Source organism: Penicillium diatomitis, assembly GCF_028827545.1.
Source record: "Penicillium diatomitis strain IBT 30728 chromosome Unknown utg000010l_segment0_segment0, whole genome shotgun sequence".
In the NCBI taxonomy this organism is placed as follows: Eukaryota; Fungi; Ascomycota; class Eurotiomycetes; order Eurotiales; family Aspergillaceae; genus Penicillium; species Penicillium diatomitis.
In genome coordinates, this window is record NW_026623182.1 from 429,236 (window position 1) to 444,009 (window position 14,774).

At 50.8% G+C, this 14,774-nt stretch overlaps 3 protein-coding genes across 3 annotated transcripts; 1 reads left to right on the forward strand and 2 right to left on the reverse strand.

The window, feature by feature from the left end:
* Positions 1–81: 81 nt before the first annotated feature.
* On the reverse strand, positions 82–1,482 carry N7539_007174 (arsenic resistance protein; the record flags this gene model as incomplete). The annotated part of the gene is made up of 4 exons (XM_056936775.1): positions 82–702; positions 768–854; positions 930–1,072; positions 1,185–1,482. 4 exons carry the CDS (start codon positions 1,480–1,482, stop codon positions 82–84), a joined length of 1,149 nt encoding a protein of 382 aa, XP_056787574.1.
* Positions 1,483–5,851: 4,369 nt separating this feature from the next.
* On the forward strand, positions 5,852–8,836 carry N7539_007175 (beta-glucosidase; the record flags this gene model as incomplete). The annotated part of the gene is made up of 6 exons (XM_056936776.1): positions 5,852–5,911; positions 6,009–6,148; positions 6,212–6,256; positions 6,339–6,391; positions 6,460–8,513; positions 8,603–8,836. The coding sequence occupies 6 exons, from the start codon at positions 5,852–5,854 to the stop codon at positions 8,834–8,836; spliced, it is 2,586 nt and encodes an 861-aa protein (XP_056787575.1).
* A 713-nt stretch (positions 8,837–9,549) lies between these two features.
* N7539_007176 (uncharacterized protein) lies at positions 9,550–14,477 on the reverse strand (the record flags this gene model as incomplete). Its single annotated transcript, XM_056936777.1, has 12 exons — positions 9,550–9,778; positions 9,854–10,228; positions 10,281–10,364; positions 10,420–11,106; positions 11,154–11,360; positions 11,409–11,532; positions 11,588–12,131; positions 12,197–12,918; positions 12,975–13,208; positions 13,270–13,549; positions 13,632–13,858; positions 13,916–14,477. The coding sequence occupies 12 exons, from the start codon at positions 14,475–14,477 to the stop codon at positions 9,550–9,552; spliced, it is 4,275 nt and encodes a 1,424-aa protein (XP_056787576.1).
* Between the last annotated feature and the right edge of the window lie 297 nt (positions 14,478–14,774).

Genomic DNA, 14,774 nt, shown 5'->3' on the forward strand with positions numbered 1-14,774 from the left:
CATAGTCTGGACAGGAGAAACAGATTGAAGGATTACTATGTACAATCGTGGTCAAAGAGCCCGAGCTACCATCTGTTGCGCTCACCTGACGACATATACCAACCCCAACAAGACCGGGACCTCAACAAGAGGACCGACAGTCGCTGCCAATGCTTGGTCGCTGTCAACCCCGAAGGTGGCAATTGCCACCGCGATGGCCAACTCGAAGTTATTGCTCGCAGCTGTGAAGCTTTGGGTGCACGACAACTCATATCCAAAGCCACAACGCCTCGTTACAAGCAGAGTGGCCAGAAAGATGACAGCAAAGTATACGACCAAAGGCGCAGCCACCCTGACAACTGACACGATCTGATGTACCACATGCCGGCCCTGAGAGGCGAACAGAACAACGATTGTGAAGAGCAGCCCGATGAGCGATAGGGGGCTGATCCAATTGAGAAATTTTCTCTCGTACCATTGCTCTCCGACGAGGCTGCGCAGTCCGAACCGCGTCACAATTGCAGCACCAAGGGGAATGCCGAGGAACACGCCCACGCTTCTCGCCGCCAGGGAGTATTGCAAGTGAATTTGGTCGCCACTCATTACCCGAATGAAAAAGATGGCCAAAGGCGCAAACAGAACCATCTGCAGAACCGAGTTGATGGCCACAAGAATAGCGCAATATTCAGTGTCACCACCCGCGAGACCGGTCCAAATGAGCACCTTTAACAATGGAAGGTCAGTCTCAGAGTCATCCGACGATCTTCAAGATTTAAATCAAGACGCACCATCGCAATACATCTCGCAATTCCAACCAGGATTAATCCCTCTCTCAGACCTTTCTCATCGGGCAGAAACGCCCACGCGAGGGCCAACTATTGAGTAAGAGTGTCAGCTTACCGAATTGGAGCTCACAGAGAATATTCATTACCGATGAGAATTTAACATACCATGAAGAGAGGGGCGATGATCCAATTGACGATCAAACTGAACTCAATTTGGACCCAAAGCGCCTTTTGGCGAAGCGTGCGATGCAGCGACTCATAGCGCACTTTGCATAGAATGGGGTACGTCATGACTAAAAGGCCGACGGCTACAACCGAAGTGTTAGCATCTTCTGCATCTTGCCACTGACAGCTTTACAAAACCAGCCGCCTCTTCAAAATCTGAAACTTGAAAAAAAAAAAAATTATAGGAGACTATACCAATAGGCACCGATACTCCTACAAAATTTCCCTTCTGTAATGCCGGCCCCGTGCTAGGAACAAAGTTGCCCAGTAGAATGCCGATCAGCATCGCGAGAAAAATCCATACTGCCAAAAAGCGATCTAGAAGACCGAGCTGGTGGAAGATGGATAAATGCTTATTCTCTTCTATGGAGCCACTGGTATCGATGCAGCGATCTGGGTCCGAGACTGGACCATCCTGTTCGCTGGGGTTCACGTCTGGACGATTGCGATTGTGTAAATTCACTGTCTCCTTGTTGGCCTCCAGATCTGCCATTGTCGAAGATTCGATTCAGGATATGGTTGGATGTTCAGGAATCTAGAAGTTGAATCGACAAGTATGCATCCCTTTGCCTCCTCTTTGTCATCATCCTTGATCCATTCCGAATGACTTTTTGGATGAGTCTTCTGGATCAATAAATGACTCGGTGTGACATTTTGGCAGGGATGCTGTGCCGGGACACGTGATCGTCACTACAATAGTACGGCTTCTTATCTGATCCGATGCAAGCATTGATAAGAGACTTTGGACATGGAGGAGATGGTTTCATCATTTGTAACGTGAGTAGGTGTTTTGGAAGGAAGTGATGAAGACCTAAAGTTAGACTGATTTTTGGAGAGTGTATCGACCGTGTGTAGGGAAGGACAATGGACTTGAACATTTGCATGCCTGAAATCGGCGTCGAACCTCGGTTGAGAACTTGAGGTTGACATTGATAGCAACAGTGCACATGCCCTGTGAGAAATGAGAAGCATCCTTAGAAGTATGTGAATAACCGTGATACCCTGGCGGCGCGCAAGTCATCATTGGTTTTCAGAGTCTGCCCATTCAGAGCTCTATCTTCTGAACTTGTTCTTCAGACATTCGTAACTCTCAGAGGTAGGATTATCTCCAGTGCCAAAAATTTGAGATTTCATGTCACTCTGGGTAGCAGTATGACCTGGAGTCTCCGACAGCGACAATGTCTGTCAAATTTGGATAGAGTGTGAAATAGATTGCATGACAAGGACAGAGAAACCACAGGGAGAGGTTTGACCAGGAACAATGCTAAGGGAAAAAAAAGGTCACTGTTATGGTTATCCCCGCCTACGGAAAACTCAGCCTGCCGCTGCAGCGCGAGGCCGGGGGCAGCTTCCCGCTCGCGTAAGCCCGGAGATTTGCCCCGGATACTCACGTTAGTAGCGCGTCTATTCCTTGGTTCCTCTCCTCTCCAGCTGAACTATACCTGCTGAATTCGTATAGCATGTTTGTCACATCCTCGGTTAAATGGGCTTCAGGGCAAAAGCTGTTATGGCTCATCTACCGTCCCCGCGCAGCGACATCATTCCAGCCCTTTCGGACACGGAAGTAATCCCCATGTGGAGCCCCGATGCCGACCCACGGCGTGCAGTCGGTTGCTCTGTGAAGCCGGCTTGCATCCGATGATCAAGGAACCAAGAGTCAAAGCCGAGAAGAAGATGGCAGTGGTCTTGCCGATATGGAAACGCCTAGAAGAGGGCATGCGATTGCGCGGTGTCTTCCCAAGATCAGCTGGTACGCGAGCTGCAGCGGTGGAGACCCCAGGGCGGGATTATTTACTTCTCTGGGTTCTCCACTAACAAACAGTGTTTAGAACTCTAGAGAAAGTGAGGGAGCACACTTTTGGGTTCATTGATGGGGTAAAAAGTAGCGATCGATCTGTTCCTGCAGGATGTGCAGCTCACCATTCTGCCATGGCATGTCTAGACCCCCAAGTCGATACTGCTTCCATACTACATCCTCGAGTAGTCGACCGGTGAGATTTCAGTAGATTGAAACTGGTCTGATGCTTTCTCTATTTTCGAGATAGCATGAAGATTTCATAGCGTCATGCTCTATCCCAAATTGGGCAAAGGGGAGCGCCTCCATATGAGCTACTATTCGGATCGCTCGCAAGCTAAGCCTGGGACGGGGTAAAAGTCTGCACTAGCGAGGGCCCGAGGTATATACTGCATGTAAACAGAGGACAGCCGAGACAGACAGGGAAAACAGGTCATGCCCGATGGATGATGACCTTGGCTTCTCAAGGGTGCAGTGGCAGCATGCCGTGTCCACCAGGCCGCATGTCTTGTCCCGAGAAAATTCCCTGGGAGATCCCTGCTGTAATCGGCTTCTGTAAAGTTTTTCCAAAGCCTGGAGCCCCGCACTCTGGGGGAGATTCCCCGACTGAGCGTCTCCACGGCAGCCGGCGCTGAAGCGAAGAGGCGCCATTCTGGAGAGGCGCCAGAGCACAGCCCATTACATCATGCTGCTCGTCGTTAGTCGAAAGAAGACCGGCTCATAGCTACAGTAGATGATGAGTTGTGTGAATGTAGCATGGCCCATTTGATTTCATGCTGATAAATCAGGCGGACCTGACCATCCGCCGATCGGATGTCTCATATCATAACAATTTTGTTGGCGAACATTGACACCCACAACAACAAGAGTATTCCCATAGCCACGCCAAGGGAGTAGATACTTCCCGGTGGTCACGGTGTGAGATCCAGCCGGGCCGAGTCTCTATATTAACTGTGGAGTCGGCCACGATAGTGTTTTGCTGACAAAACGCATGCCGAAAATCACCATCTTGGCAGCTCTGCTGGAGTTGTTCCAGTCGTCAATGGCCTATGACGACTTCTCAGCGGTGGCACTGGACTGACTGTCTCTCCGCTGCATTGCGCAAAGCCCATACTAAGCCTAAGCCATGTGGGTGCGTGTCAACAAATCAGACAATCCTTGGCGCAGAAACTGGGTCCATCGGGTAGCTTCCACGGTCTGAAGGTCTCATCTACCAACTTCCCCCGTCTTCTTTGCTGCCCCACGGACCACGAGCCAGAGTTCAGACGCGGCAGGGGATTCGCCAGGTACCACACCGGGAAGGTGACTGTGCCTAGATGGCAAGTGAGTCGGTGTCCTGGAAGCTTAACGGAAGCACCGGAATGCAAGCCTATAGGTGTACAGCAGATTCGAAGAAACAACGGCAGTCTTCGAGGAGTTTCTCCATCGGACATAGTGTGTGGGGTTGTCGTGGCTTGTGGACGAGCTTTGACCATGGCTAGTGTTGTAAGTACCAAGTTGTGTGACTGTGTTGAGTCTGTTGACTCGTTGAGTGTTTACTGTGTCCACTGTCCACTGTCCAGTGTTGTTCCTAGGTCCTTCGCATGAGTCTCGACTTGCTTGCACTGTAGATTATGACTGCTCGCAACATCTTTCGGCGCGATCGCCAGGTTCACGTGAATTGTCCTGTAACAAGGGGCGTCGTGAAGGTTGGCAGTACAGTAGTATGTCTCGCAGCTCGACCAATTCACTGGGAGGCCCAAGCGAGAGAGTTTTTGCGAGTAGCAGTGTGGGGGATCGCATTCACTGATAATGATGTGGAGTTTAGTCCCCTCATTATTATCGACCTGACGTGCAGTCGGTCAGACCTGTCATCTGATCCAACGGTGTGCAAACTATGCAACGGTGTCGCAGTCAATCCTGGTTCTTTAGGCAGCCGGCCGGGGAATTAACGGGATTGAAGAACGAAAGCGAAGAACAATCACGGCAAGTCGCGGTCGAGAGGCGTACTGCCGAAGTTTACCCCAATCGATCTGGCCTAGCACTGCAGGATGATTGTGCCGCGATGGGGTTTCCCCACGCTGCTTCTGTCGAATCGGTAGAATGATTCTGGAATCTCAGCTTTCGGCAGTGGACACTCGGCCTCTCGCTCGCCTCAACAGAGGAAGGTCCTGCCCATCTCGGCGGCCTCGGGGAGGACCAGGACCAAGATTGTACTTTGATTTGCGGTGTGAAAGGAGAGATGGAAGAGAGGGGCCTCGGCATCCAGTGTCAACATGGATCAATGTCAACAAGTGAGATGGGGGAAGAGGGCTACCTCTTGAAACCGACTCGGATGGTTGCTCTCTTAAGGTCCATAGTCAGGTCTGTCAACCGGACTGGCAGTCGTACTCTCTGCAGGAGAACAGGATGCAGGAATGGTGTCACTGTGCATGAAGTAGCCTGCCAGGTAGCGTAGTATAAGGCATGTTAGCTGATGCAGGACATCATGTGCCTGCCATACTACGACGGTAGCAGCAGCAGCTCACCCACTTCTACTCCCGAATTTACAAGAATCGAATCCGACACAGCTCCAGCACGAAGCTCCAGCAGAGTAGTTCATCGGCACTACCACGCAAATTGTTCTGAGACTGAGGCGCCCAGCCACCTCGATCTGTTGATTCTCCGAATCCTCGTCCAGTCCGGCCCAGTATTCGGGGCGTTGACGATCCTTGCCGTTTCTCTTGTTTGTTCCCCACATCTTCTGCTGCTGGTCTCTCTCTCTCTCTCTTCCCCGCAAGGAAAAGGACGAGGTGAGGAGTCCGATGGTCAGAGTTCAGTTCCTGAGTTCAAAAAAGGGAAATTACGGGCAACGCCAATCATCCTCCACTGACTCGGACTTGATGATCGATACCCCTTTCATCACTTTAAATACAATCCAATCTCTCCTCTTCCCCTCCAAACTTTTCTTTACCCGTGATTCTCCAGTTCAAAGTTGAATCTCAGCTTCACCCTTCACCCAAATAGAGATTGTGGACGGGTTCGGCCGATTCAGCCTTGTGGAGAGTTTCTGAACTCACCTTCGAATCCCCGCCATTGACCTGCAATCATGAAGCTCGAGTGGTTGGAAGCCACAGTGCTTGCGGCCGCTACGGTTGCCAGCGCAAAGGTGCGTTGACTCGTTATTGAGGATTTGACTTTCAATGAGCACGAAACTTGAGCTTTGTTCATCGATGGGATCTAACAGAAAGTATCTCAACGCATAGGAACTAGCTTACTCTCCCCCATTCTATCCTTCTCCATGGGCAACCGGTGAGGGCGACTGGGCCGAGGCCTACAGGAAAGCCGTAGACTTTGTTTCTGGGTTGACTCTGGCCGAGAAGGTCAACATCACTACTGGTGCCGGGTGAGTGGACCCGCTCAATGCAATCACAATCTGCACGGGATGATTGACTGACGATCTGTCTAGATGGCAGCAAGAGCGATGTGTTGGTGAGACAGGTGGTGTGCCCAGGTACGATTCAGTTCTGGCCTCTACAATTTTGAAAGACGAAGCACATGGCGGGAGCCATACTAACGCGGAAGCATTGCAATAGACTTGGAATGTGGGGAATGTGCATGCAAGATTCTCCTCTTGGTATTCGTGACGGTAAGACCAATTCAGTACCTTTGATGAAACATTCCTCATGGACAAGGACTGATCACTCACAATTGTAGCCGACTACAACTCTGCTTTCCCCGCGGGTGTCAATGTGGCGGCCACCTGGGACCGAAGACTCGCCTACCAGCGTGGACAGGCAATGGGCGAGGAGCATCGCGACAAGGGTGTCGATGTTCAGCTCGGCCCAGTCGCTGGTCCCCTGGGCAAGAACCCCGATGGCGGTCGTGTTTGGGAAGGATTCGCCCCTGACCCAGTCTTGACTGGTGTCATGATAGCTGAGACTATCAAGGGTATTCAAGATGCTGGTGTCATTGCTTGCGCCAAGCACTTCATCCTCAACGAGCAGGAGCACTTCCGCCAAGCTGGTGAGGCTCAGGGTTACGGATACAACATCTCCCAGAGCATCAGCTCTAACATCGACGACAAGACCATGCACGAGCTGTACCTGTGGCCATTCGTGGACTCTGTGCGAGCTGGTGTGGGCTCTGTCATGTGTTCGTACAACCAGATCAACAACAGCTACGGTTGCTCCAACAGCTATACCCTCAACAAGCTGCTCAAGGGAGAGCTCGGCTTCCAGGGTTTCGTTATGAGCGACTGGGGTGCGCACCACAGCGGTGTCGGTGATGCTCTGGCCGGCCTCGATATGTCCATGCCTGGTGACGTGATTCTGGGTAGCCCTTACTCCTTCTGGGGCACCAACTTGACTGTCTCTGTTCTGAACAGCACTATCCCGGAATGGCGTCTTGATGACATGGCCGTCCGTATCATGGCCGCGTACTACAAAGTCGGCAGAGATCGTCACCGGACACCTCCCAACTTCAGCTCCTGGACCCGCGATGAGTATGGCTATGAGCACTTCATCGTCCAGGAGAACCAGATCAAGCTGAACGATCGAGTCAATGTTCAACGCGACCATGCCAATATAATCCGCAGGATTGGTTCCGATAGTATCGTGCTGCTTAAGAACAAGGGCGGTCTTCCTTTGACTCACAGGGAACAACTGGTGGCTATCCTCGGCGAGGATGCTGGATCCAATCCCTACGGCGCCAACGGCTGCAGTGACCGAGGCTGTGACAATGGAACCTTGGCTATGGGCTGGGGCAGTGGAACGGCCAATTTCCCCTACCTGATCACTCCCGAGCAGGCTATTCAGAACGAAGTCCTTAACTACGGCAACGGCGATGCCAACGTTTTCGCGGTTACAGACAACGGCGCCCTCTCTCAGATGGCTGCTGTTGCCTCCACCGCCAGTGTTGCCTTGGTGTTTGTGAACGCCGACTCTGGTGAGGGCTACATCAGCGTCGACGGCAACGAGGGTGACCGCAAGAACATGACTTTGTGGAAGAATGGCGAGGAGCTGATCAAGACCGCCTCCGCCAACTGCAACAACACCATTGTGATCATGCACACCCCCAACGCAGTCCTGGTCGACTCATGGTACGACAACGAGAACATCACTGCCATTCTTTGGGCTGGTATGCCTGGCCAGGAGAGTGGTCGCAGCTTGGTCGACGTTCTCTACGGCCGTGTCAACCCTGGTGGCAAGACCCCCTTCACCTGGGGCAAGGAGCGCAAGGAGTGGGGACCTCCTATCCTGACTGAGCCCAACAACGGTCACGGTGCTCCGCAGGATGACTTCACCGATGGTCTGATTGATTACCGCCGATTCGACAAGGATGGCACGGAGCCAATCTTCGAGTTCGGCTTCGGTCTGAGTTACACCAAGTTCGAGTTCTCCGACATTCAGGTCAAGACTCTGAACGCTGGCAATTACACTGCTACAACAGGCCAGACCAAGCCCGCTCCCTCGCTGGGCAGGCCCGGCAATGCTTCTGAATACGTTTTCCCCAACGACATCAAGCGTGTCCGCCAGTATCTCTACCCTTACCTTAACTCAACCGATCTGAAGGCATCTGCCAATGACCCCGACTATGGTATGAACGCCACGGATTACATCCCTCCTCATGCCACCGACAGCTGCCCACAAGAGCTTCTCCCCGCCAGCGGTCCTTCAGGCGGCAACCCTGGCTTGTTCGAGGACCTCATTGAGGTGACCGCCACAATCACTAACACCGGCTCCGTCGCCGGTGATGAGGTCCCCCAGCTTGTAAGTATTTTACCGACCCAGGCCGCTTTCCCACTCTCTTCCCCAAAAAGCATGGCGACGAATCTTCGTGCTAACCTTAACTTCTGCAGTACGTCTCTCTCGGCGGCGCCGACGACCCCGTCAAGGTTCTGCGTGCCTTCGACCGAGTCAGCATTGCCCCTGGCCAGAAGCTCCTTTGGACCGCAACCCTGACTCGCCGTGACCTGTCCAACTGGGACGTTCCATCTCAGAACTGGGTCATTTCCGACGCCCAGAAGAAGGTGTACGTTGGCAACTCTTCGCGCAAGCTGCCTCTTTCGGCCGACTTGCCCAAGGTGCAGTAGATGCTGAAATACAGGGAGGATTTCTATCTTTTGTTCTTCGTCGTTGTCGATCCCTTAGGGGGATTTTTTCTGCTGCCAACACGCAAGGGCTTAGTCCTGAGCGTTTGAGCATTCAAGCGTCTGAGCCTTGGGAAGCCGCTTCTTTTGGGCATTGCATATTGCACATAATTTGGCCTCTTTATGAAGATCTGAATCATGACCATTCTTTTGATGATCTCTTCTTCCAATCAGGTATAATTGACCTGAGTAGAACGAACAATCTCTATCGGGTCTGTCCAGTAATGCAGATAAAGGGTAATCTAAGCATGTGAATCTGTTTTGAACAACCCTGAAGAGATTTCTCTGAGCATTCTCGCCGAGAGGGACAATATTAGCAATTCACAGTTTTACATCGTTGATTGACTCGCTTGCCGAGCAAATGAAATCAATGACCCTGATCAGGTAGTGCTTTGAGGGAATTAATCGCTAGGTGTGAATACGAATTAACCTCGAAGCGCCAGGTTACGCGGGCTTTCGAGTCAGTGTATGAGTGTAGTCGACCTGTTAACTTTCAAACACTGCACGGCGATTTGCGGTAAAGACACAACATATTCACTAAACACGCTAAGAAAGACAAAAAAGCACGACAATACAAAACTTTTTCTGTCGCAAGGCGACTCCCGTCATTTCCATTCTTGAAAGGATCATCCTCGCTGACGTTGTCTCGATTTACTTCACAACGGCCGACGGCGGATCGTCTCGAACATGCTTCTGAAAGCGCCACCCTCTCTCGACAAGAGTGCCTTTGGAGTATCGAACTCTATGATGCGTCCGTGAGCCATGAAAGCAATCTTATCAAAGTCCAGAATATTGTCGACGTTGTACGCGACCGCGAGCACGGTTCGTCCTTCGAAATAGGTGCGAATAGTGTCCAGAACGATGGCGTCGGTTTCGACGTCCGTGCTGAAGGTTTGTTAGTAGGTGTTCAAGTTATCTAGGTTCAGGATTGGGGCCGGATCCACGAGTTCCCTATCTTACCTGCTTGGCGACTCGTCGATGAGAATGATGTTACTTGGACGACACAAAGCCCGTGCTACACGGAATAAGCGCTGCTGACCGACCGAGAAGATATTTTCCTCTACACAGGCGTCCAGGCCGCCTTGAGACGTGATGATTGACCAGAGTCCCACGGCATTCAGCGCAGCAACGATTGTCTCGTCTGAGGCATTGCCTTCAGGATTCGTATTTCGACGCCAGGTCCCACGAAGCCAGACAGTGTCGCAAGGGATTGTATTAAGCCGAGACCTCAATACTTCGCGAGAGAGTCTGGAGCTGTCTATACCGTCAATCTCAATGAAGCCTTGGTTGAGATCCAGGACTTGTAGTATCGCCGAAAGGAGCGACGATTTACCGCTAGAAGGGGTCTCAATACTGGCCAAAAATGCTCATTTAATTTGCAACACACCTGCCCGCTTCACCGCATAGAGCCACCTTTTCACCAGCGCAGATCGTGAGACTTATATCGTGGAGGACGGGATTTATCGAATGACTAAGAAGATTAGAGCCTGCGAGGTCCCGGGCATCTAGTGCAAATGAAGACTCACACCCATGAAGCTGTAACGCTGCTGATATGTATAACACCTCTGCTTGGCCAGAGTGGTGAGATAGTCTGCGCGTCCACACCTAAGTTGTCGGCCTTTGTATCGCGCACGTAAGTCCAGATTCGGGACACAGCTCCAATATTGGCATCAAGAGTGTTCCACTGTTTGATGAAGACGTGAAGAGTACCGCTGAAGCCGACCAGATTGAATAACGAAACACCTAGCATTCTTGAACCTTGACCATCTGTACTTAGAAGTGCGACGGCAACAATAAGAGTTGCAATGCCTGCAACAGTCAAGTCAAGGGTGACACTCAACCAACGCTGTGTGCAGCCGAGTGTGTAGAGAACACGCTGGGATGCATTCAGAGCAAGAGTACTCTGACATTGATAATGTTTGAGCCACCCATAGGCGCGAATGATCATATTACCGCTCACTAGATCTTCGTGGTGTGAGAGAAGATCCGCCTTTGCCTGGTTGTCAAGGATCCTGAGCTGACGCGCCGTCCTGACATAACATTTGCCAATGTAAAAGACGTATAGCAGGACCACTGGTACCACCGTTGCGAGTATGAAAGAGGAGCCGATGAAAATCAAAATTGACTCTCCCAGTACACTCAATATTGTATAGAGGGTGAGCTCGAAAGTTTCGGGAAGCGCGCCATCGATCAGTCCCAAGTCCTGATTCAGCCTGTGAGGTCATAAGGGCAAAGAAAAGAAGTTAGCCTGCTGCTTCACTTGTGAGTGTGAAGAGAGTCCCACCTGTTCATGGCATTTTCTCTTTCGAGAGGACATGTAAGTCCAGGAGTCGTGCTGTGATCGTCCTGTTTAGAACTTGATATCTCACGGGAGTTGAGCCTGCAATGTGCATACCTTAGCAATGCCTCTAGAAGATTCTCACAAAACCTATGAGCTGTTCTGGGAGCGAGGATGACGCTGAAAAGCCTGCAATGTGTTAGAGACTGAGCGACTGCAAGATTTGTCTTGACATACCAGTGCACCAAAAAGGTCAGAAATAGGGCGAAGCAGCCCAGCGCCCCGTAAATCCCGAGCCAAAATCCAATATCTTGATTCGGTCGAGCTTTGTTTGATAAAGTCCACCAATTGAGCCAGACCTCTTCAGAGAAAGTTAGCATCGCACTAATAAGACAACTAGGTAACCGAGTACCCACGTTGAAGAATGAACGAAAGCACGAAAGAGATTGTGCACACAAGCAGCAAAAGCAAAACTGGCATTCCCACACTTCTTATGTAAAGAAGGCACGCCTCAAGGTCACCTGTCTCAGGCTTGTGTCCTCTTTCCCATTGAACGTCCGGAGATACTGTAGGTCTCTGAAGTGATGCGCTAGTCACACCATTCGTGGCTTGATGGTCTTTGGGTTTCATGCCAGGACTGTTTTGGCAATGTCTGATTGCTGGAGCTTCGTACGAGTCCTGCTGAATAGTTTGTCCATTTTCATTCAAATAGATTACACTGTCAGCGTAAAGAAGATGGTGAGCTTTGAGATTGTTAGCAAGATGAGTCGACTTGATCGGGGTGTATGTGCTCAAACCTGAATTGGTTGCCATAATGACAGTCTGGCCGGCTCTTTTGAGAAGCCCACTCGTTGAGAATACTTGATCGAGGATCTCTCTTTCAATTGTTTCATCAAGGCCCTGGAGTGGATCATCGAAAACGTGAACAGACTCCCGTGCATAAAGTGCTCGCGCCAATGCCTGCGAGTATTGATTGCATCAGCACGCATTCATTCAACACCCTGAAATTTTTAAGGGTCACTCACCACTCGCTTCTGTTGGCTTTCACTCAAATATTTCGTGCTCAAACCAAGTAATGTCTGATCACCTAGTGGGAGTTGGTCAAAATCTGCCTGCAGACAACATGCTCGAACGATGGTGCTGTACCAGTCGCTGTCCCAGGCTGAGCCAACTACGATAGTTTGACGAATTGTGCCATGACCAAGCCACGGGACTTGACTGCAGAACGCAGCATTTTTGAAGATAGTCAGAATCCTTCCCGAGATAATTGGCACCTCGCCAAGCAAAGCCTTCAGCATTGTCGACTTTCCGCAACAGCGGGGCCCCACGATCATCGTCAACACGCCGGTCCTTATTCCGAATGTTGCACTCTTCAGAGCCGCCTCGGTATCTAGGGACCAGCCCGCAGTCAAACCCTCAGCGATCGCACAGTAAGAAGTTCGATCTATCTGTTGATGTGATGATGATGTGACCTCGCCGAATGTTGTAAAGCTCGCGTTAACAATCTCACGGCTGTCGGCATGTTCAGAGATCAATGTGTGTCTTTGGAGTCGCTGCAATGATTGGGTCACCGCGTTGATTTCATTCGATCCATCAATCAAAGTGACAATGCGTTGGTCCAGGAAGAAGTAAAGAGTCAATGCCGGGAAAGCGGTGCTACTTGTGAGGGTGCCTGAGTCGTGAACTCTGGCGAGGATGACATAAAAACCAAGTCCAAGGACCGGGGTGAGTGCTGTTGACACATAGGCTAGAATTACATCTCAGAAACGAAGGATAGCAGTATCGCATACCAGGGGGACTGACAGCATGTAAGAAGGAGGACCGTGTAGACGCGAAATGGAAAGGAGGCTTTGCTTTCATCCAATCTTGCTTCTCGCAGATCAGCCAGCATGTGCTTCCCTAGACCAGTTATTTTGATAGCTTTCATGACGGTCAGAATTTTCGATGTCATGTCCAGACGTAGCTCCGTAGCTTTGAGCCATCTGTCTCGAGCACGGTCCGATACAATTGCTAGTGTACTCCCAGCAATCAAACAGGCTGCGGATCTGCGTCAGTTCCACAATGTTGGAGAGACTGGATAAGACGATTGAGAACATACCCACGTTAACCACAACGGACGCAATACTGGCAAGACCCAGTAGCCGTGCCAAGAGCCAAACAGCTACCAAAGCCTCCATGAAAGTGAATGGCAAGTCATGGATATGTTGAAATGCATTGCAAGTGCGCTCAATGTCACGGTGGATCTCACAGACACTCTTGAGATCATCTGACGAATCTTGCCTGCAGTTCATGGTTCTATTGAGGACTACCGCTGCGAACTTCTTTCTAGAGGTGATCGCAAAGCGACACATTCTATGCTCATACGCAGCAAACGAGATCTGTTAAAGGTAGTACCATCAGCAAGCAGTGCGCCAATACGGAATCTCCTACTGACACGTCCATCAGACATAACGAACTCACTGCCAGACCAACATAAACCACTACGTAGGCTGCAAGCAAGACAGCACTTCGAGTTGTCGCGTGCGTACGGTCCGACCCGTCGACCGACTCCAGAAGCTGCAGGATCAACACAGGCTGACAGAAGGTCAATCCAGTGCAGACCAGGCGAGCTAAGCTCCCGCTTATGAGCTCCCATTTATCAAGGAATGCAAATGCCCAGATGAGCGCATTTGATCGGTAAGGATCGGCTGTCCCACCCCGTTAGCCTTGTCCTCTAATCCTGATGATAATCTTGAGAAATTTACCCTTTTCCAACGCTTCTGTCAGCATCTTTGGCACGCAAGCTGCCCCGATGGCATCATCAATGCAAGGAAGACTATCCGCAGTCAGTGCTCTCTTGAGACCAAGCCACAGCACCCCATTAGTCCACCAGAAAAGGTAGCGGTTGAAAACATTTGCCGTAGCCTCTGGCGGAAGTGACTGGCTTCCTGGTCCGAGCAGTTGCTGTTTCTCAATGGACTCCACGATCAAAATAGCTGTCTTGCTCATATACACCGAGGCAAATAAGCATGTGACCAACCGATTATCGGGCAGAAGGCAGAAAGTCCGCAGACGGAAAATATCAAGCACCAGCGTCATGCTCATGAACAGGCAGATGATCGTAGATGGCCGAAGTGACCGCGTATGTTCCAAATGCGACAAATATGGCATTGAAAGTGAGATCGCAAATCCCACGAGAGCTGTCGGGAGCGACATTCTTGTCCTGGAGATTGAAGGGTTGCTCGATAGAATAAGGAGAGCGAAATTTAAGGCTATGTAGATTGCCCAGGCTGTCTGTTCTTTGAATTGGCTTGCATGTTCACCCATGTCGAGAGTAAGCGAACAAAATACATACTTCTTTCGCCGTATACAACCATGACCGTTTTACTTTTTGCGAGGCTCGCAGTAGGTAGCATATCCGCAATGCACTCAAAATTCCGAATATCAGGATGGGAAGCATGGTGAAAATGGTCTCCTCAAAAAGCAGTGTAAAATCCATGTCATCTCCGCAACTGCGGGCGACAAATGGGCCGAAGCGGTCATCATCTGCAACTGGGCACAACAGCGACTGGCCATTGAGGACAGGCATTGTCAGTTGTTCTTGGACTATTCTCCCGGGTCATC